The sequence below is a fragment of the Schistocerca nitens genome, chromosome 10, assembly GCF_023898315.1.
Source record: "Schistocerca nitens isolate TAMUIC-IGC-003100 chromosome 10, iqSchNite1.1, whole genome shotgun sequence".
Taxonomy (NCBI): domain Eukaryota; kingdom Metazoa; phylum Arthropoda; class Insecta; order Orthoptera; family Acrididae; genus Schistocerca; species Schistocerca nitens.
Window position 1 is genome coordinate 190,598,845 of NC_064623.1, and position 22,319 is coordinate 190,621,163.

The 22,319-nt window shown below is 45.5% G+C and overlaps 1 protein-coding gene across 2 annotated transcripts; it reads right to left on the reverse strand.

Annotated features, from left to right (window-relative positions):
* Nucleotides 1-641: 641 nt before the first annotated feature.
* Nucleotides 642-18,703, reverse strand: LOC126210226 (uncharacterized). Of its 2 annotated transcripts, none has more exons than XM_049939410.1 (2): nucleotides 18,662-18,703; nucleotides 642-2,218 (listed from the first exon to the last, which is right to left on the reverse strand). In XM_049939410.1, the coding sequence occupies exons 1-2, from the start codon at nucleotides 18,677-18,679 to the stop codon at nucleotides 989-991; spliced, it is 1,248 nt and encodes a 415-aa protein (XP_049795367.1). In that variant the 5' UTR covers nucleotides 18,680-18,703; the 3' UTR covers nucleotides 642-988. The 2 variants fall into 2 exon arrangements, with proteins under 2 accessions (XP_049795367.1, XP_049795366.1); XM_049939409.1 differs by lacking the exon at nucleotides 18,662-18,703 and adding an exon at nucleotides 6,878-6,919.
* Between the last annotated feature and the right edge of the window lie 3,616 nt (nucleotides 18,704-22,319).

Here is a 22,319-nt window from a genome sequence, read left to right on the forward strand (position 1 = left end):
GTCCGTCACTAAACTTCATATTTCGCAATTTTAGATTCACTTGTGATTACTGTCATCCAAGACAAACTGAAACACACAAATAAACTATTTAACTCGAAGAACATTTGATATGCGTCTCAGGGACGCGTGGGATTAGCCGAGCGGTTAAAGGCGGAGGTTTGAGTCCTCCCTCGGGCATGGGTGTGTGTGTTTGTCCTTAGCATAATTTAGGTTAAGTAGCGTGTAAGCTTAGGGACTGATGACCTCAGCAGTTAAGTCCCATGAGATTTTACACACATTTTTTTGATATTTGTAAATACTGCTCATTCATTGTTTTTGGTGGTTTAGACATCCTTTCTGCGAAGCAGCGTTTGTACTGATTTGTGGAATGCTGTGAGCTGTCCGATGACATGTAACACTCGAAACTGCGCTGCCAATCAATAAAAAATAAAATAATGTTTAAAGCTGTAAGTTGAAGGGGTTATGTTTAGCAATAGGTAATAGATTTTCTCCCACCCAAAAAAAGGGGAAAGATGTAAAAAAATTTAGGTATTTCAATGAAACACGAAATGCTTTCCTTTGTTGTTTACAAAACTGCTTTATTTAAGAAAGTGAAAGACTTGTCTCTTGTACAAAATATCACAAAACGATAATGGAGAACGGTGAATTAAGGCACAATATGCTCGAAGAATATGGTTGATGTTGAAATAACATGACAGTGAATGAAGTGAATATTAATTTATGAACAATATGACTTGGTGAGCAGCATCGATTCCTTGGGAATATCGTACTAGGTGGAAAGCTGCTTCCATCTCGGCGCGAGATCTGAAGCCCATTCCACACCAGCCAAAATTGGACATTGGAGAGATAGCTCCACACTCCCATCCGGAGGCATCCCCATACTTCAGCGTAGAGAACGTCTTCCTGCGTTTTGATTGGCATCGTGCTTTCTTCACTTCTTCCCTCGGGAGCCTTGTATGCTTTGGACTGGTGTCATTTGTGCGGGGTTCTAGTGCTTGTAGTAGCTCTTGTAGCCACTGCCGTAACCACCTCCGTAGCTGGAGGAGAGGCTACCAGAGTACAGGCTGCCACCGCTGAGGCCTCCAGCGATGCTGGGGACGTAGATTCCCTTCAGGACTCCTCCCGAGAGCCCCGAAGAGATCAGTCCACCAGACGAGCCGCCGTATCCGTAGGATCCGCCGTATCCGTACGAACCGCCGTACCCTCCACCGTACCCTCCACCGTACCCTCCGCCGATCAGACCACCGCCCAGGGAGCCAGAGGAGATGATGCTGCCGCCTCCCAGTCCTCCTCCGAGACCTCCTCCGAGCCCTCCTCCGAGACCACCTCCAGAGATGATGCCGCCAGAGGAGATTCCACTACCGATTCCGATGCTGGAGATTCCGGTCGAAACTGGCACGGGAACGGGGTGGGGGACGGGCACACGGACCGGGTACGGCTGGGGGACTCCGACGGGGACGGGGTGTGGGACGCGGACCGGGTAAGGCTGGGGCACGGGGACGGGGACGGGCCTGTTAACGGGCACGGGCACGGGGCGGGGGACCTCCACGGGGTAGGGTCGGGGCACGGAGACCGGGACGGGGTGGGGAACTCGCACAGGGTACGGCTGGGGAACGGGCACAGGGCGGTTTACCGGGACGGGTACCGGATGCGGCACAGGGTACGGGCGGTTGACAGTCACTGGGACGGGGACCGGATGCGGTACCCTCACGGTCTGCACGACGGTCTGTGTAGGGGCGACAGCGACAGAGGCAATACCTCCCGATCCCAGTCCGATTCCTCCGGCTCCACCTCCGAGACCACCAGCGCCGAGACCAATTCCGGAACCGAGACCAATTCCGGATCCGAGTCCAATTCCGGAGCCGAGGCCAATTCCGCCAGAGCTCAAGCCGATTCCTCCGGAGCCGAGGCCGATGGATCCGGACGACAGTCCGATTCCTCCACCATAGCCGCCTCCGTAGCCGCCGCCGTAGCCGTAACCTCCTCCGTAGCCACCGCCGTAGCCGTAGGACCCGCCGTAGCTGGAGAGGCCTCCGCCGATGCCGCCGGACAGACCCCCAGACAGTCCTCCGTAGCTGCTGCCCAGGCCGATGCCTCCTCCGCCGATGTAGCTGTGTTCGCCGGTGAAGATCCCCCGCTTGTCCTTCTTGGCTGGCGCCTCACCAGCGCTCGAGTCGCCTGCCCACGCCGACGACAGGAGCACTGCGGCCAGGTATACCTGAGAGATACAGTTCAACTTAGTGACTACCTGGTAAGCTTACTGTCCTTGGAAAAAAAGTGAAATTTTGTCGCGAGGTAGTGGTTGGGTTTGCCGGCCAGGGTGGCCGAGCGGTTCTAGGCGCTACAGTCTGGAACCGCGCGACCGCTTCTGTCGCAGCTTCGAATCCTGCTTCAGGCATGGATGTGTGTGATGTCCTTAGTTTAGTTAGGTTTAAGTAGTTCTAAGTTCTAGGGGACTGATGACCTCAGATGTTAAGTCCCATAGTGCTCAGAGCCAACCCAGTGGTTGGGTTTATCATTTTATATGCAATCACAGAAAATCTTTTATGCTGTTAATCGGTGTGAACCACCATCAGAACGAATGAAAGGAGCATCATAAGGACACCAAGTCTGAAAAAGCGTTAAAATGTGACTGTCTGAAGCTAATTGCAATTGTTGAGAAAATATTAGTTAACTGTATAGGGTATAAGGGGTTAGCTGTCTAAAGGAATCTGTCTCCCTCTAGTGGACTGTGTGCTCTTCTAACAGTTCCTGGCTGATTAAGACTTCAGTCCTGCTCTTGGCCTCGGACCCGTAGTTTTGCCTTACACAGTTCAGTGTTGAAACTGCGATGGAGGGCCCTGAGTCCCGACTGTGTAGCTCGTCCTGTAAGAGCATTTCGACGGACGCCAAAGGTGCGGGTTGGGTTGTCTGGGGAAGGAGACCAGACAGCGGCCGGCCGAGGTGCCTGAGCGGTTCTAGGCGCTACAGTCTGTATCCGCGCGACCGCTACGGTCGCAGGTTCGAATCCTGCTTCGGGCACGGTGTGTGTGACGTCCTTAGGTTAGTTAGGTTTAATTAGTTCTATGTTCCAGGGGACTGATGACCTCAGAAGTTAAGTCCCATAGTGCTCAGAGCCATTCGAACCAGACAGCGAGGTCATCGGTCTCAGCGGAGTAGAGATGGATGGGGAAGGAAGTCGGCCGTGTCCTTTTAGACGAACCATCCCGGCATTTCCCTGGAGTGATTTAGGGAAATCACGGAAAACCTAAATCATGATGGCCGGACGCGGGATTGAACCGCCGTCCTCCCGAATGCGAGTCCAGTGTCTAACCACTGCGCCACCTTGCTCAGTCAAGGGTAAGCAAAATGGTGTAAAGACCAAGGGACTTGCTGGGATTCCAGGGAATGATATAGCTGGCTAAACTGGTAAAGACTGCAAGGAAATGGAATACAAGAGTGATGCACTCCAATGAATGATTAAACTGCAAAATTCAGACACATGGCCTAAACCGAATGGAACAATGCGTGGGAAAGCCAATATCTAATGGAATCCGTTCCGTTTGAGTGTGTGTGTGAGTGTGTGTGTGGGTGTGTGGTGTGCCTGTTTGGTATTATTAGAAACCTGTTGGTTAACGTAAGAGGCCACAGTATTTAATTATGTGTTATTAATCAAGGGTGTTGGGTGTACTTGTTACGTGGTGAAGAAGGCATTAGAATAATATAGGAAAAGGTAGAGTACAGTTCAAGTCAGTCGAAAGACAGATGACTTATAACCGTTAGAAAGTCGCGAAAGAGAGAGACCACCGACCATGAATACGCAACATTTGATATTTCGGAAAGAAAATATGTTGTCGTAGGTATCACACCGACCATGAGTTGCTTAGTAGTGCAATGGATTAACGTCAGTGTCAAGAGAACCGGCCAAGACGGCTAAAAATTTTATTCAATCCTTCCTGTAGTTGCAAAACCGGTCGCGGTGACGTAATATGCATTTAACCACAGTAGCGATAGAGACAACGGTAATTGCTGAGAACGAGTAGTAGCTAAGTGCTAGTAACGGTTAAACCTTCACGTACTGCTTGACAGCATCGGAACACTGGAGAACTGAAATTCCTAACAGGTGCCTGCATCCATAAACTCGTTGGGAAATGTATGAAAGAACGCGGTGCGTACAAACAGGCGCAATTAGAACTTCACAAAAAACTTGATCAGACTAGAAGGCCGTTTCCTCCGCTGTTACAGAAATATTGCGTGCAGAAGAAAAAGAAATAATACAAATGGCCAACTAGCATTACTTTGCAAGGTACAACATAAAATGATCGCTATTGCTTGCAGAGTGTCTTGTGCATTTACGGATTGCAAGCTCTTCGTATGCTAGAGAAAGAAACAGGGAAGTATTAATAATAACGTAATATTCAATAAGTAAATGTAGCTGGCAGTGGCCCTATTGCTTAGGGAACTACAGTTTGAAAGTTTAATAATGCGAAAACGTCGAGTAATCGCCTTGGTCGTTCATATATTGTGATAAAAGATGTAGTCTATTTAATGTGAACTGTAAGTCCTCCTCCAGTTATCGTCTTTGCAACTTCAATGGATGTCATTAGAACATAGCACTGAGTGTATTTGCTCCATGTATACTTAGGACAGTTTGTTGTTAAACAATGAGCAAAAAAAGTCGCATGAACAACGTTCAGGTAATTGGGGCGGAGTGAAGGCGAGGAAATTGTGCTTATTGTGTTCCAAGCCTAAAATGAAATGTACAGAAACGACAGTTATCCAGATTTTGTGAGTTACCTGTATTTTGAGATGCAGCCGAGAAAATCGCAGCGTAGAGTAGATTATAAAGAACAAAAACTAGATACAAGTACTGTAGCTGAATAAGTACAATAGAGTGAAAACTGTGTTTTGAACAATAACGAAAGGAATGTGAAAAAATGGAAAGACTATTTGAACCTTGTATTCTCGAATAACTGAGGTCGGTTGGTGATCTCAGCAACAGGACTGACGGGTTGAAGCAAAATAACATATTGAGCAGAGAGGTTTATTAGGTTTCTCTGGAAAAAAGTAACTTAAAAACATCGTTCAATGGTTCTAAGAATTGGACTGAAGGTAGCACCTCAAAGTACTACAATATGAGAGACCTCCTTCCTCTTTCCATTCACGCACGACTACTAGGACAAGGTTTTTGACCGGTTGAGAATTAAGGGTTCTGTAATCCTCTAAACAGCCTTGCATGACTACCGAAATGTTTTCTGTTCTAGATGTTTTAAACAGGTAACTAATAAATCCTTCGCCTTACTTATCTCACTGTCCTACTGTCTTTATAATGCTAAACCTACTCCTTTAATTGAAAACAAGAGGGTGGAGAAAAACCGAATGAACATCATCTTGGAATTCCTCTGCAGATATGCAATAACTATGTGGTTCCTCTGACAAACCGCTTCACACAACAAGCGACCGATGTCCTCGAGGAGTTACCTGGGATCGACTACGATTCTATCCATCGGCTTCGGACGTGAAGCTACAGAGAAATGACATCGCCCTATGACAGTTTATTGTTCCAACAGAGCCTCTGCTTCGGCACGTGTAGAAGGCATTAAGCAGGTATCTCAAGGACGATCCACTGAAGTGGGGGATGTGCAATAACTAGAGGATGAACCTGAGTGTTCCTATGGTGCTGAGGAAGATCATCCCTTTTGCTGCTTCGCTATTTTTGTGAATCCTCAATCACTGACGACGAACCCTTTCGTAGACATTCAAAATGCAAGAAAAATCACAAAGAACCTTATGTTTGTCCCTCAGAGGATGCTTAGGGTTAGCAGTTAGAATCATAGAAAACAAATAGAATCATATTTGCAGTGATTAAAGTGGATTAAAGTGTTTACTTAGATGAATGACGTCTCCTGCCAGTAGCCCATTATTTGTCTGAAAACAGCTTATCGCTTCGACGAAACGTGTGCCTTCCTCCAGTAGCAAATCAATAAACAGAGTGCATTTCGGTCAGTACTTTAAGGGTGTGATTTCCTCTGATGTTCCTGATGGAATGAAGACCTATGTTTTTAAAAGACATCATGCTCGCGTTTGACTGTAAAAATTATTTATTCATAAAATCCACTATTGCTATTTCGGTGCTGCTAATATTGATGTTGATCGCATGTCAAAACTCTATAAATACCTGACTTTTAGCACATGTTCAAACGCAATAGTGGGTTTAATGGAAAAATAACTTTTAGACTCAAAGGCGACGATGATGTCCTTTAGAAAAGTGACTGTGAATCCCAGCTACGAGAAGTTAAAGGTTAGATTTGCTGCCTTGCTCTTTCATTTTCGCGTCACCCCAAACATCTTTCCTTGTCATCCCAAATGGAGAGACACCTCGGGTATTTGCTTCCAGAGAGAAGATTCAGTCGCAAAGAAATGTTCGACAATCAGTGGGAAGTAGTGCACAAAATGGAATGTGTCGTTTTTACTATTACAGAAATGAACAGAAAGTTTGACACTTCCGTTTCAGCCATTAGATGCCTGAAATTCCACCTTTGAAGACACATATTAGGCAATACTGCAGCCAATTTCCTTATCATCCAAAATGGATGCAGGGGGCCAAAATAATACGATTTGAGATTACGTTTCAACACCGTGCCAAGTGCGAAGCACGAACTCAAGAACATCCTCCTTTCGAAGATACCATCCGAGTATTCGCTTTACGTATTCGTAAGAGATTCATAAAAAAAAACTCAAATCTGGCTGGCCAGATGAGTATTTGAAATGCAGTCGTCTCTGATCCACCTCCCCTGATGCCTGGAGACGAGGGAGCCCTAAAAAACTGAGTGCCCAGTAACAGTGTTGTGGAGGACAAGAAGCTGGCGACCCCTCAAGTGCCGGAGGTAGAACTCACCAGAGCAGTTGTCCTCATGCTGCCTGGATGCTGCTGCTGCAGAGAGAGGAACCCAACTGATGACTCTGGACGGCAAGCCCACCAGTATATATACCCGTGGTCGTCATCTGCCTCTCCAGAGGCTAGAGAGAGGTAAAGGAGCAGCGGATCGCCCTCCACCGGACGTCGTAACACACCTCTCTCCCTCTCTCTCTCTCCTCTGCCCTCCCTCCCTCTCCTCCCTTCCTCACACGAGAGGAGCGCCGCGTCCAGAGCACGCCGTGTGGCTGTGGCGAAAACGCGGTCGGCGACGGAGTAGACTGGTGGGGGAGACACTCCGAGGTGCGTCGCCGAACCAGTCCAGTCTCGTCGCCCATTTAAGAGCGGTTTGGCGGGGCTGCAGGCACATTGGACAGAAATTACCGGGTGATCCAAAAGTCTGTATGAATTTGAAAACTTAATAAACCACGGAATACTGCAGATAGAGAGGTAAAAACTGACACACATGCTTGGAATGACATGGGGTTTTATTAGAACCAAAACAAAAAACAAACAAAAAAAAGAACAAAGTACTGCTAGACGCATGAAAGACCTCTTCCGCGCTGCTTGCCCTCGCAAGTCCCCAGACCTCAGTCCTGAAGTCGCAAGTGCTGTTCACAACATTAATCCTCGACTACAGCTATTGTTGAGAAATGATGGTTGACATATTGAGCATTTCCTGTAAAGAACATCATCTTTGCTTTGTCTTACTTTGTTGTGCTAATTATTGCTATTCTGATCAGATGAAGTGCCATCTGTCGGACATTTTTTGAACTTTTGTATATTTTTGGTTCTAATAAAACCCCATGTCATTCAAAGCATGTGTGTCAATTTGAACCTCTCTATCTACATTATTCCGTGATTTATTCAGTTTTCGCCAGCCGGTGTTTTGATGTGTGTGATGTCCTTAGGTTAGTTAGGTTTAAGTAGTTCTAAGTTCTAGGGGACTGATGACCTCAGAAATTAAGGCCCATAGTGCTCAGAGCCATTTGAACCAGTTTTTTTAAATTCAGTTTTCAAATTTATACTGACTTTTTGATCACCCGGTATATTGAAAAATAGGATTTTTTAGCCAAACCAACCTGCTTTCTGAAACCAACCTGCTTTCTGAAAAAAAGTCTGGCATTAGTAAACACCTCTCAAGCCAAAAATGTGTAACCATTGCCCACCACGAAATCGAATGCTACCTGGTGGCGTTGTGGACACGTGGCGCGGTAAAAAAAAAAGTATCTAAACGAAGCAGAGACGAATATGTAATGATTCTAGCAACGAAACGGGCCGCAAATTGGGAAATCCTCTTACATAAGCAACTTCATTAATGGTAGAGACGCTGTTGGCGTGCTAGTGTGGTGAGCACCATTGTAATGAGGCTGAGGGACGGTGAAAACACAAGTGGTTGACAAGGTGCTGGGCATCCAGGCCTTATCACAGAATGTGTAGGCCATGCGGTTCTAGGCGCTTCAGTCTGGAACCGCGTGACCGCTACGGTCGCAGGTTCGAATACTGCCTCGGGCGTGGATGTGTGTGATGTCCTTACGTTAGTTAGGTTTATGTAGTTCTAGGTCTAGGGGACTGATGACCTCAGATGTTAAGTCCCATAGTGCTTAGAGCCATTTGAACCATCATTCCAATATCGAGAATCACCCTCGTCTAGCCCCTAAAGCAGTATAAAACTGTGAAAATTTCTATGGTAAACGCAAAAATTTTATATAAATATATACAACTTTTTCTCCGTGAACAAACACAACGACCGAAAGGTCCAAATGCAGCCACGTACCATAAAACCTTGCCCTACTTGAAACTGAATTTCATTCCCAATGGTTCAGGACTATAATGAACAGAATCAGAATTCCATATCATGATGCAAAGTAACTACATGTAGACACTTGAATTGAAAATATCCGCGTAAGTCCTTAAGGGGACACGGAATAGTCTATCCCCGCAATGTCAATCGATGTCTGATATAGGGAACATTTACTCACAAACTACTGGAGCTACAGAGAGATAATTTTTACTGTATGTGCATTGATACTTTGTTACAATATTGAAACAAAGGCTTTTCGTCAAAATAATTACTTACAGAGATATTATATATTTACCTTATAGCAAATTTTTTCCTTTAATTTCACTACATTATCACTTCTAAATCTTTTGAAAATCAAGTAATTCAGATGTTATTGTTTTAGTTTGTACAAGAAACCCATTTGAATATATCATGAAAATTTCATACTTCTACGTTCAGTAGTAGCTGAGATAATGTTCCTAGAAGAATTACAAAGTAAATTTACGGTAAACGGAAAAAGAAGATTGAAACACTCGTGATCCAGCTCCCTTCATTCTTCATTATCAACTTCAAGTCTTCTTTTGCAACGCCTTTGCACCTGAGTTGCTGTTTTCATTAATGTCTTGATTATATTGTCTGTATGCCTTAGTCTGTGCTGATCTGAAGTCAACATAAAACGTACTTTGTTTGAGCCGACAACTTTCCAAGGATCAATATTTCCAAGACTGAAGGTTGCAGTGTATTAATCGCAACCAACCTGTTTTGGGAGGCGATGCCGTATCACACTATTCAAGCCCTCGTTGATGTTCTGCGTTCTTCCATGAAGACGCTTCATCAGAAGACTTGTGTCAGCCAGATCTCTGAAGATGATCTTTATTTCTTCCATAATGTCCGCTGGTAGACTGTGGTGATGACTTTATTTTTCTCCTTATTGTATTTATACCAGCACTTTTCACTTTTTGGGCTAAACCGTGTTGTGGATGCTCATCTGTGGCTGTGGTGTGGAAATACAAAGCCCAGAGCATGATGCACTACATACGAAAGAAGTCGACACAACAACTTTCGTGCAGTACATTGTTTACAAACAACCCAAAGTCAAAAAAATAAAGGAGTAAAATCGTGAAACCAAAAAAACTCGAACAAACGGTGTATAACAAGGTTTTGGGAAGGGGGGCATTTGAATTCGTGTCATGTCCATACTGCCAAAACGTTGATGCTCAGCCATGACAGAAGTGTATCACAAAAGCGCTATACCCGGTCTCACAAGTCTATGAAAAGTAGTCATAATTCTAGTGGAACCATGTATGACATGAGGAGGGCTTCTGTTAAGTTTGGAGGGCAGGAGACGAGGTACTGGCAGAAGTAAATCTGTGAGGACGGGGCGTGAGTCGTGCTTGGGTAGCTCAGATGGTAGATCACTTGCCCGCAAAAGGCAAAGGTCCCGAGTTCGAGTCTCGGTCCGGCACACAATCTGCCAGGAAGTTTCATGTATGACATGTCATTTTAAAGAAGAAACTTGGAGGAATCTAATAAGCCAATAAAACGAAAATAGATTTTTTTTCTCCCAGAATGTGACCCCGTAACCTCTTAATTTCTTGTAATGAAATATAACAAGTCAAAACCATTCAAAAACATAAATAAGGTCTGCATATTAGGCCTCCTCTATGCCGATACTATGTACAATACGTCTTAGCCAAGTATATGCCCAAAAGAATATATCAGTGAGGTGTGGATATAAGCATTGAAACTGGCTTTGTATTCGTCGCTTTCATTCGACATTGGTTCATGTCATGTATGTATTGTGCCGTCTCCTTACATCCATGATGGCAGTTGGTGATACGTAGTTATGGTGTGTGTGTTCTGGACATGTGGCTGCCATAGCCCTTATATGGTAAGCTACCTTTTGCAGTTCGATAATTGGCATTTTGTTTGAAACGTCCTCGAAATTCGAACTCAGGAAGTTTGCCTGCGAAAGGCAATGGTCACGAGATCGACTCTCGGTTCGTCACGCAGTTTTAATCTGCGAGGAAGTTTCAGATTAACGCCCACACATCTCATTCTGGCATTTTGGCTGTTTATAGCGGCATTTATGCTCTTATCTTTTCTTTCTCAAGTCTGTCCCGTTCGAAGTGCCTATGAGTGCATTTTTAAAGAGTTTAACTTTTTCTGTCAGACCATGTTTACCCTCGAGGTTAACAGGTCGACCTCACACTGTTCACGCCTCATCCACACAGGTTCTCTCATAGTACTGGATAATTTGGTTAATTTTTCCACCTAACTTGTACAGTTTAATTTTACTCAATTAATACGTATTCTGCTGAGCCGTTAAATCTGTAATGGCTGTCCTAATGTTAATATATTTTGTTTAGTGTCCTACTTGAGCTTCACCAATTATTACAGGAGCACATGTAGATAAGTGTCCTGAAACCCAGGTAAGGCACATGTATTCACCCATACAAAGAAACTGTGAAATTACAACTGCAGCGGGTTTGATTCAAAATGAACAATAAAAGTATGCAACACTTCATCTTTTTGTTAGCAGTGTATAGGTCTATCACGCATCCACCTCCTACAACCCTTTCGACTGCAAGATAAAATTTCTAGAACTTCCCTGTTCCTTTTCAAACAATTATTTTTGTGTGTAATTAGTCAGTTTGTGTAGTCGTCCGAAGATCGCAGTGACACATCGAAGTTGACAACGCACATCGATATCGTAGACGTTAGCGATGTCGCGCTGCAACCCGCAACAACGAATGGGAGAGGCTGAAGAAGACACGCACGGAGGTCAATATAGAGCCAAGCAAGGAAACGCCCTATCACAGTTCGTTACCTCAGCTCCAGCAATCAATGACGTCGAGTAGGACTGAAGATCTTCAAGTCTCAGATGGAAATGTACTTTTGTGAATGTTGAACATTGGACTTCAAGAAAACAGTTTGTTAATAAGTGCATCAAGTAATGTAGTAATAAGCACTGAAACCTCATGTGTCAAGGAATTACACCAACTTAAGTAAATGTTTTTATTCATTCATGTGATAAAGAGAGCTAATATTTCGTATATTGTAGTTCAGATGAAACATTTCCCAGAGAAGTCACAGAACTCACAGCTTCATCTGGTCAAGACAACTGGTAGCATAGGATCCTAGTTTCTGCTCATGATTCCCTTTTCCAGAAATCATATCTACTGTTGCAGACATATTTTGTCACGAGGATCTTGTACTGACTTTGAGATAAGAGGTTTTGCGAAAGGCACCTCCCATGAGCTAATCTCATCATACTAGGAAAAGAAAGCACTGCACAACTTGTCAATAGTTACATTTGTAAACCGCTGCAAAATTTGCACTTTTAGACATAAGCGAACGCTTCTCGCATTGCTCTTCATTCCCTTGTTTCATTTTTATCTACAATTTCGTGGTCAGCAAGATGTTTACTTCGTCTTATATCGTTGAGCTTCCTGTCCTTTGGTAACAACTTAATAACGCTAGTAAATATCGCAAATCTCTTCTAACGCTACATCCTTTCTTGGCACATACGTACGTATTTGACATTAGAAGCAAACTGTACAAAGTTTTGAATTTTAGCCTGTGACACATCACATCTTGTTTCTCACGTAATTTGCAAGATGCAAACTTAATACTCAGAACCCTTTCGTAAACATCACTTGACCCGACATCACAACTTGCAGGCGAGATTATTCAATCAAAAGTGGCTCAAATGGCTCTGAGCACTATGGGACTCAACATCTGAGGTCATCAGTCCCGTAGAACCTATAATTAAACCTAACTAACCTAACTGAAGTGCCTAGAACCGCTCGGCCACACTGACCGGCGAAATTATTCAGTCAGTCGCTATGTAATTCATTTAACTATTCTACTCACTATCACGGGCCCTAATGATAACTCAGATGTGGATCCCAAAACGCGACAGTCGCCACTCACACAAGTATGGGCTTTTTATTTTGTCATTGAAGTGCTCGTCCTCAAAACGACTCCAAACGAGCTATTGAGCTATGTTCCTCACCGTTTTCCTACAACTTCCTCACCTTCTTCCTACAACTGTTCGTCACTAAACTTCATATTTCGCAATTTTAGACTCACTGGAGACAACTGTCATCCAAGACAAACTGAAACACACAAATAAACTATTTAACTCGAAGAACATTGGATATCCGTCAGAGGGCCGCGCGGGATTACCCGAGCGGACTTGGGGGCTGCAGTCATGGACTGTGCGGCTGGTCCCGGCGGATGTACGAGTCCTCTCTCGGGCATGGATGTGTGTTTGTCCTTAGGATAATTTGTGTTAAGTAATGTGCAAGCTTAGGGACCGATGAACTTAGCAGTTGAGTCCCATGAAATTCACACACATTTTTTTGATATTTGTAAATACTGCTCATTCACTGTTTTTGGTGATTTATATAGAACATTCTTCCTGCGAAGCAGTGTTTGTACTGATTTGTAGAATGCTTTCAGCTGTCCGATGACGTGTAACACTCGAAACTGCTCTGGTAATAAATAAAAAGTAAAATAATTTTTAAAGCTGTATGTTGAAAGGATCATGTTAAGCAATAGGTAATAGATTCTCTCCCACCAAAAAAAGGTGAAAGATGTAAAAAAAATGTAGGTATTTCAATGAGACACGAAATGCTTTCCTTTGTTGTTTACAAAACTGCTTTATTTAAGAAAGTGAAAGACTTGTCTCTTGTACAAAATATCACAAAACGATAATGGAGAACGGTGAATTAAGGCACAATATGCTCGAAGAATATGGTTGATGTTGAAATAACATGACAGTGAATGAAGTGAATATTAATTTATGAACAATATGACTTGGTGAGCAGCATCGATTCCTTGGGAATATCGTACTAGGTGGAAAGCTGCTTCCATCTCGACACGAGATCTGAAGCCCATTCCACACCAGCCAAAATTGGACATTGGAGAGATAGCTCCACACTCCCATCCGGAGGCATCCCCATACTTCAGCGTAGAGAACGTCTTCCTGCGTTTTGATTGGCATCGTGCTTTCTTCACTTCTTCCCTCAGGAGCCTTGTATGCTTTGGACTGGTGTCATGTGTGCGAGGTTCTAGTGCTTGTAGTAGCTCTTGTAGCCACCGCCGTAACCACCTCCGTAGCTGGAGGAGAGGCTACCAGAGTACAAGCTGCCACCGCTGAGGCCTCCAGCGATGCTGGGGACGTAGGTTCCCTTCAGGACTCCTCCCGAGAGCCCCGAAGAGATGAGTCCACCAGACGAGCCGCCGTATCCGTAGGATCCGCCGTATCCGTACGAACCGCCGTACCCTCCGCCGTACCCTCCACCGTACCCTCCGCCGATCAGACCACCGCCCAGGGAGCCAGAGGAGATGATGCTGCCACCTCCCAGTCCTCCTCCGAGACCTCCTCCGAGCCCTCCTCCGAGACCACCTCCAGAGATGATGCCGCCAGAGGAGATTCCACTACCGATTCCGATGCTGGAGATTCCGGTCGAAACTGGCACGGGAACGGGGTGGGGGACGGGCACACGGACCGGGTACGGCTGGGGGACTCCGACGGGGACGGGGTGTGGGACGCGGACCGGGTAAGGCTGGGGCACGGGGACGGGGACGGGCCTGTTAACGGGCACGGGCACGGGGCGGGGGACCTCCACGGGGTAGGGTCGGGGCACGGAGACCGGGACGGGGTGGGGAACTCGCACAGGGTACGGCTGGGGAACGGGCACAGGGCGGTTTACCGGGACGGGTACCGGATGCGGCACAGGGTACGGGCGGTTGACAGTCACTGGGACGGGGACCGGATGCGGTACCCTCACGGTCTGCACGACGGTCTGCGTAGGGGCGACAGCGACAGAGGCAATACCTCCCGATCCCAGTCCGATTCCTCCGGCTCCACCTCCGAGACCACCAGCGCCGAGACCAATTCCGGAACCGAGACCAATTCCGGATCCGAGTCCAATTCCGGAGCCGAGGCCAATTCCGCCAGAGCTCAAGCCGATTCCTCCGGAGCCGAGGCCGATGGATCCGGACGACAGTCCGATTCCTCCACCATAGCCGCCTCCGTAGCCACCGCCGTAGCCGTAACCTCCTCCGTAGCCACCGCCGTAGCCGTAGGACCCGCCGTAGCTGGAGAGGCCTCCGCCGATGCCGCCGGACAGACCCCCAGACAGTCCTCCGTAGCTGCTGCCCAGGCCGATGCCTCCTCCGCCGATGTAGCTGTGTTCGCCGGTGAAGATCCCCCTCTTGTCCTTCTTGGCTGGCGCCTCACCAGCGCTCGAGTCGCCTGCCCACGCCGACGACAGGAGCACTGCGGCCAGGTATACCTGAGAGAAACAGTTCAACTTAGTGACTACCTGGTAAGCTTAGAGTCCTTGGAAAAAAAGTGAAATTTTGTCGCGAGATAGTGGTTGGGTTTGCCGGCCAGGGTGGCCGAGAGATTCTAGGCGCTACAGTCTGGAACCACGCGACCGCTACTGTCGCAGGTTCGAATCCTGCTTCGGGCATGGACGTGTGTGATGTCCTTAGGTTAGTTAGGTTTAAGTAGTTCTAAGTTCTCGGGGACTGATGACCTCAGACGTTAAGTGCCATAGTGCTCAGAGCCAAGGCAGTCGTTGAGTTTATCATTTCATACACAATCAAAAAAGATCTTTTATGCTGTTAATCAGTATTAACCACCATCAGAACGACTGAAAGTAGCATCAGAAGGACACCAAGTCTGAGAAAGCGTTACACTATGACTGTCTGATGCTAATTGCAATCGTTGAGAAAATAATAGTTAACAGTATAGGGTATAAGGGGTTAGCTACCTAAAGGAATCTGTCTCCCTCTAGTAGACCGTGTGCTCTTCTAACAGTTCCTGGTCGATTAAGACTTCTGTCCTGCACTTGGCCTCGGACCTGAAATTTTGCCTTCCACAGTTCAGTGATGAAACTGCGATGGAGGGCCCTGAGTCCCGACTGTGTAACTCAGCCTGTAAGAGCATTTACACGGACGCCAAGGGTAAGGGTTCGGTTGTTTGGGGAATGAGACCAGACAGGGAGGTCATCGGTCTCATGGGAGTAGGGAAGGACGCCGGATTGAACCGTCGTCCTCCCGAATGCGAGTCCAGCGTCTAACCACTGCGCCACCTCGCTCGGTCAAGGGTAAGCAAAATGGTGTAAAGACCAAGGGACTTGGTGGTATTCCGGGGAGTGATATAGCTGGCTGAACTGGTAAAGACTGCAAGGAAATGGAATAAAAGAACGGTGCATTCCAGCGGATGATTAAACTGCTAAATTCAGTCACATGGCCGAAACCGAATGGAACAATGCGTGGGAAACCCAAAATCTAATCGCATCCGTTCCGTTTGAGTATTTGTGTGGTGTAACTGTTTGACATTATTAGAAACCTGTTGGTTAACGTAAGAGGCCGCAGTGTTTAACTATGTGTTATTAATCAAGGGTGTTGGGTGTAGTTGTTACATGGTGACGAAGGCATTAGAATAATATAGAACAACGCAGACTGCAGCTCAAGTCAGTCGAAAGACAGATGACTTAAAACCGTTAGAAATTCGCGAAAGACAGAGACCACCGACCATGAAAACGCAACATTCGATATTTAGGAAAGAAAGTATGTTGTGTGCTACACTGACCGTGAGTTGCTTAGTAGTTTGAAAGTTTAATAATGCGAAAACGTCGAGTAATCGCCTTGCCCGTTCATAAATGGTGATAAAAGAGGTAGTCTATTTAATATGAACTGTAAGTCCACCTCCACTTACGGTCTTTGCAACTTGTCATTGGAACATAGCACTGAGTGTATTTGCTCCTTGTATACTTAGGACAGTTTATGGTTAAACAAGGAGCAAACAAAAAATCCCATGAACAATATTCAGCTAATTGGGGCGGAGTGAAGCCGAGGAAATTGTGCTTATTGTGTTCCAAGCCTAAAATGAAATCTTCAGAAACGACAGCTATCCTGATTTTGTGAGTTGCCTGTATTTTGAGATGCAGCCGAGAAAATCGTAGCGTACATTAGATTGTTAAGAACAGAAACTGGATACAACAAGTATTGTAGCTGAATAAGTAAAATAGAGTGAAAACTGTGTTTTGAATACCAACGAAAGGAATGTGTAAAAAGGAAAGACTACTTGAAACTTGTATTCTCGAATAACTCAGATCGGTTTGTGATCGCAGCAACAGGATTGGCGGCTTGAAGCAAAATAACATATTGAGCAGAGAGGTTTATTAGGTTTCTCTGGGGAAAAAAGCAACATGAGTTCTAAGAATTTGGACTGAAGGTAGCACCTCAAAGTACTATAATATGAGAGACCTTCTTCCTCTTCCCTTTCAGGCATGACTACTAGGACAAGGTTGGTGACCGGTTGAGAGTTAAGAGTTCTGTAATCCTCTAAACAGCCTTGCATGACTAGCAAATTGATTTCTGTTCTAGATGTTTTAAACAGGTAACTAATAATTCCTTCGCCTTACTGATCCCACTCTCCTACAGTCTTTATAATGCTAAACCTACTCCTTCATTTGAAAAGAAGAGGTTGGAGAAAGACCGAATGAACAACGTCTTGGAATTCCTCTGTAGATATGCAATAACTATGTGGTTCTTCTGACAAACCGCTTCACACAACAAGCGACCGATGTCCTCGAGGAGTTACCTGGGATCGACTACGATTCTATCCATCGGCTTCGGACGTGAAGCTACAGAGAAATGACATCGTCCTATGACAGTTTATTGTTCCAACAGAACCTCTGCTTCGGCACGTGTAGAAGGCGTTAAGCAGGTGTCTCAAGGACGATCCACTGAAGTGGGGGATGTGCAATAACTAGAGGATGAACTTGAGTGTTCCTATGGTGCTGAGGAAGAACATCCCATTTGCTGCTTCGCTATTATTGTGATTCCTCAATCACTGACGACGAACCCTTTCGTAGACATTCAAAATGCAAGAAAAATCACAAAGAACCTTATGTTTGTCCCTCAGAGGATGCTTAGGGTTAGCGGTTAGAAACATAGAAAATAAATAAAATCATATTTGCAATGATAAAAGTGGATTAAAGTGTTTACTTAGATGACTGATGTCTCCTGCCAGTAGCCCATTATTTGTCTGAAAACAGTTTATCGCATCGACGAAACGTGTGCCTTCCTCCAGTTACAAATCTATAAACAGAGTGCATTTCGGTCAGTACTTTAAGCGTGTGATTTTCTTTGATGTTCCTGATGGAATGAGGGCCTCTGTTTTTAAAGGACATCATGGTCGCGTTTGACTGTAAAAATTATTTACTCATAAAATCTACTATTGCTATTTCTGTGTTGGTAATATTGATGTTGATCGCATGTCAAAACTCTATAAATATCCGACTTTTAGCACATGTTCAAACACAACCTTCCCCGTACTCTAGTTCGTAAAGGCCACACAGTCGAAACTGCAATAGTGGGTTTAATGAAAAAATAACTTTTAGACTCAAAGGCGACGATGATGTCCTTTAGAAAAGTGACTGTGAATCCCAGCTACGAGAAGTTAAAGGTTAGATTTGCTGCCTTGCTCTTTCATTTTCGCGTCACCCCAAACATCTTTACTTGTCATCCAAAATGGACAGACACCTCGGGTATTTGCTTCCAGAGAGAAGATTCAGTCGCAAAGAAATGTTCGACAATCAGTGGGAAGTAGTGCACAAAACGAAATGTGTCGTTTTTACAATTTCAGAAATGAACAGAAAGTTTGACACTTCCGTTTCAGCCATTCGATGGCTGAAATTCCACCTTTGAAGACACATATTAGGCAATACTGCAGCCAATTTCCTTATCATCCAAAATGGATGCAGGGGGCCAAAATAATACGATTTGAGATTACGTTTCAACACCGTGCCAAGTGCGAAGCACGCACCAGTCGTCTCTGATCAACCTCCCCTGATGCCTGGAGACGAGGGAGCCCTAAAAAATCGAGTGCCCAGTAACAGTGTTGTGGAGGACAAGAAGCTGGCGAGCCCTCAAGTGCCGGAGGTAGAACTCACCAGAGCAGTTGTCCTCATGCTGCCTGGATGCTGCTGCTGCAGAGAGAGGAACCCAACTGATGACTCTGGACGGCAAGCCCACCAGTATATATACCCGTGGTCGTCATCTGCCTCTCCAGAGGCTAGAGAGAGGTAAAGGAGCAGCGGATCGCCCTCCACCGGACGTCGTAACACACCTCTCTCCATCTCCTCCCCTCTCCCACCCTCTCCTCCCGGTAGTTACCACACGAGAGGAACGTCGCGTCCAGAGCACGCCGTGTGGCTGTGGCGAAAACGCGGTCGGCGACGGAGTAGGCTGGTGGGGGAGACACTCCGAGGTGCGTCGCCGAACCAGTCTCGTCGCCCAATTAAGAGCGGTTTGGCGGGGCTGCAGGCCCTCCGCCCACACCCCCCGAGGGGATCTCGACGCGGGGACCCCACCCCCCGCCGTCGACATCCTCCGTTCCTCCGTCTATTCGGCCCAGCTAAGCGTGTGTGTGAGCCGGGCCGGAGCGAACTACTTTCTCCCTGAATCGGCGACCGCGCCCCAGAGGCGGCCGGCACAGTAGTTCACTTTCTCCCCTGTGTGCGGCGCGCCGCTCGCGTGACCTTTCACAGCGCGACTGGACGGACGCGCAGCTGGTGGACTGGTGGTCGCTTTTCCGGTGGGCGCGGGTGCTGGCTTCGGCACCGGACTGCGGGCGGCGTAACGGCGGACACGACCGCCCAGCGTCGCTGCTAACCATACGGAACACAGCTCGCTTCCGGGGCGCACACTCTGCGAACGGCGGCCACGTTCGGCCGTAGCGAACGGAAGTTCTGCCACTCGACATATAAAACTACTGTCCGTCTTCAGTAGCCGGCTGGGGTGGCCGAGCGGTTCTAGGCGCTAGATTCTGGAACCGCGCGACCGCTACAGTCGCAGGTTCCAATCCTGCCTCGGGCATGGGTGTGTGTGGTGATCTTAGGTTAGTTAGGTTTAAGTAGTTCTAAGTTCTAGGGGTCTGATGACCTCGGAACTTAAGTCCCATAGTGCTCAGAGCCATTTTTTTCCGTCTTCGGTAGGAAAACACAGTCTAGATTGCAATGACAGCGGAAGTTTTATTGACGCGTTTCGCCCATTTTGAGGCATCTTCATAATTTCCACGTGGGAAAAATGCATAAAAACAGATTATGGGCATTTTCCTATCTAGCATCAGAAGGCGTTAAAAACTTCTTTAAAATCCTAAAGCAACACTATGGTGAAGGAAGACTGACGTAACTCTTCCTTCAGTCTGGTGTTTTTGTAGTATTTTAAAGTAGTTTTTAACACCTTCTCAAGCCAGACAGGACGATTCCCCTAATCTGTCTTACGTATTTTTCCGATGTAGAAATACTGAAGATGCCTCAAAATGGGCGAAACGCGTCAATAAAGCTTCTGCTGTCATTGTAACCTAGACTGTTTTTCATAAATTCAGACAACATTGTCCTTGGAGCGCAGCAATGTGGTACTCTACTTTGGATAGAACAGCAGTCGAGACCGAAATAACATTTGTTTGTTATGAGCGGTTTCGGCTGATGTTACAGCCACCCTCAGATTTTTTTGGGCCCCCTTTGGCTGGTGCTGGCTGCTACACGGTTTTTCACGTGACACCACGATTGCACACTGTGCACGGCTGTGGTATCATGCGAGAAACCGTGTAGCAGCCAGCACCAGCCATAGGGGTTCCAAAAAAATCTGAGGGTGGCTGTAACATCAGCAGAAACCGCTGATAATGAACAAATGTAATTGCGGTCTCAACTGCTGTTCTAACCAAAACTAGACTGTTTTTTCCTACTGAAAATATATCAGAGTTGCTGCACCACGGCCACAGAATGAGAGGATTTATAGGACTGTTTCTGCATTTCCTGCACATGCAGCCATATCACATCTACGTTACTGTTTCTATTTGTTTTTACATTATTATTTAGTTTTTGTTCTGGCATTATCCCGCACTTGAAGGACTCGCTATGTTAATCGGAATTTTATTTATTTACTTAAGACCACGCCTTATTTTACATTGGACGAGCGTATCACACATACAGCACTTTTTTCACAGTCGTACTTACCTGAGAAATAACAATTTTAATATGACAAGCAGTGTTCAAGTAATCTGAATGTCTGAAGTGGTAATGTGAGTAAATAATACTGATTATAGAACAATGAAGTTAAAAAATGGTTGAAATGGCTGAACACTATGGGACTTAACTTCTGAGGTCATCAGTCCCCTAGAACTTAGAACTACTTAAACCTAACTAACCTAAGGACATCACACACATCCATGCCTGAGGCAGGATTCGAACCTGCGACTGTAGCGGTCGCGCGGTTCCAGACTGAAGCGCCTAGAACTGAAGCGCTTAGACTGTAGCTGGCAATGAAGTTAATATTGGCAGTATTTGTACTACTGCTGCTGCTGCTGCCAATAATAGTGACAATAGTAATAATAATAATAATAAACCCCGTGGAGGCTCGGGAAAAGAATAGGCCTTCGGTATGTTCTGCCAGTCGTAAAAGGCGACGAAAAGAACCACTAATAGGGCTAACCCCCCTTTTAGTGTGATTAGTTGGTTCAGGACAGAAATAAAGAAGCCTCGGACAAGCGCCGTCATGGTCGGGGATGACGCTTGAACCCTATGCCCGCCCACAATGGTAACGACACTGCTAGCCAACTGGAAGATGATTTAAATCCAAATAGAGGTGTTTTGCAGGATATGCTTCCTGCAACCACTCTACAAGGAAAACAAAGACAGAGGATGAGATGGTCAGATGAAGTTAACCGACACCTCATGTTCTGTTATTACCAAGCAACAAACTTAGGAACCAACACAACTGGATACAGATCCCAAGTATACACAACATTTATTACCAGATACCCTAAATAAAAAGTTTTAACACAACAACGACCAGCTGATCACATCCGTGTAATAATCAAAAATAACAGGATACCCCAGTCAGAATTAGAAAACATCAAACAACAAGTACAACAAATACTGGAACAAAATAATGTGCAATCAGAAGAAGAAGAAAATACAGTAATGGACTCAAACATCCCAGAGCAAACAAACAAAGAACAACACGCATCAATTAAACAATCAGAGGAAAACGAAATCTTAAGACAGCCACCAGAACAAGCACAAATAGAACATGAAGTGACACACATGTTAGATATAGGTGAAAAATTTCAGCTGACACATATAGAATACAAAGACACAAATACAGACATTAGACCATTCTTGCATGGACCACCAAATAACCCACAAGTCGAAACAACAATAACAACTATCAACACAATCATACACAACAAAATAAATGAAACTACAACTATGGAAGAGTTACAACTACTGGTTTATATAGGAGCACTCACTACACTAAATATACACACTAGGCGGAGATCAGAACCAACCGACACACAGAAGAAACCCACAAAACCAGCATGGCAACACAGGCTACAGATCAGAATAGAAAAACTGAGAAAAGACATAGGACAGCTAAGAAAATTCATAAGAAATGAAATATCAGACAAAAAACGAAAAAGGTTAGGTAAAATCTCACAACAAGAAGCGATAGAGCAATTAGAAGAAAAGAAGCAGAAATTACAAGCAGTGGCCGAACGACTTAGAAGATACAAAAAAAGTGAAAATAGAAGGAAACAAAACGAAA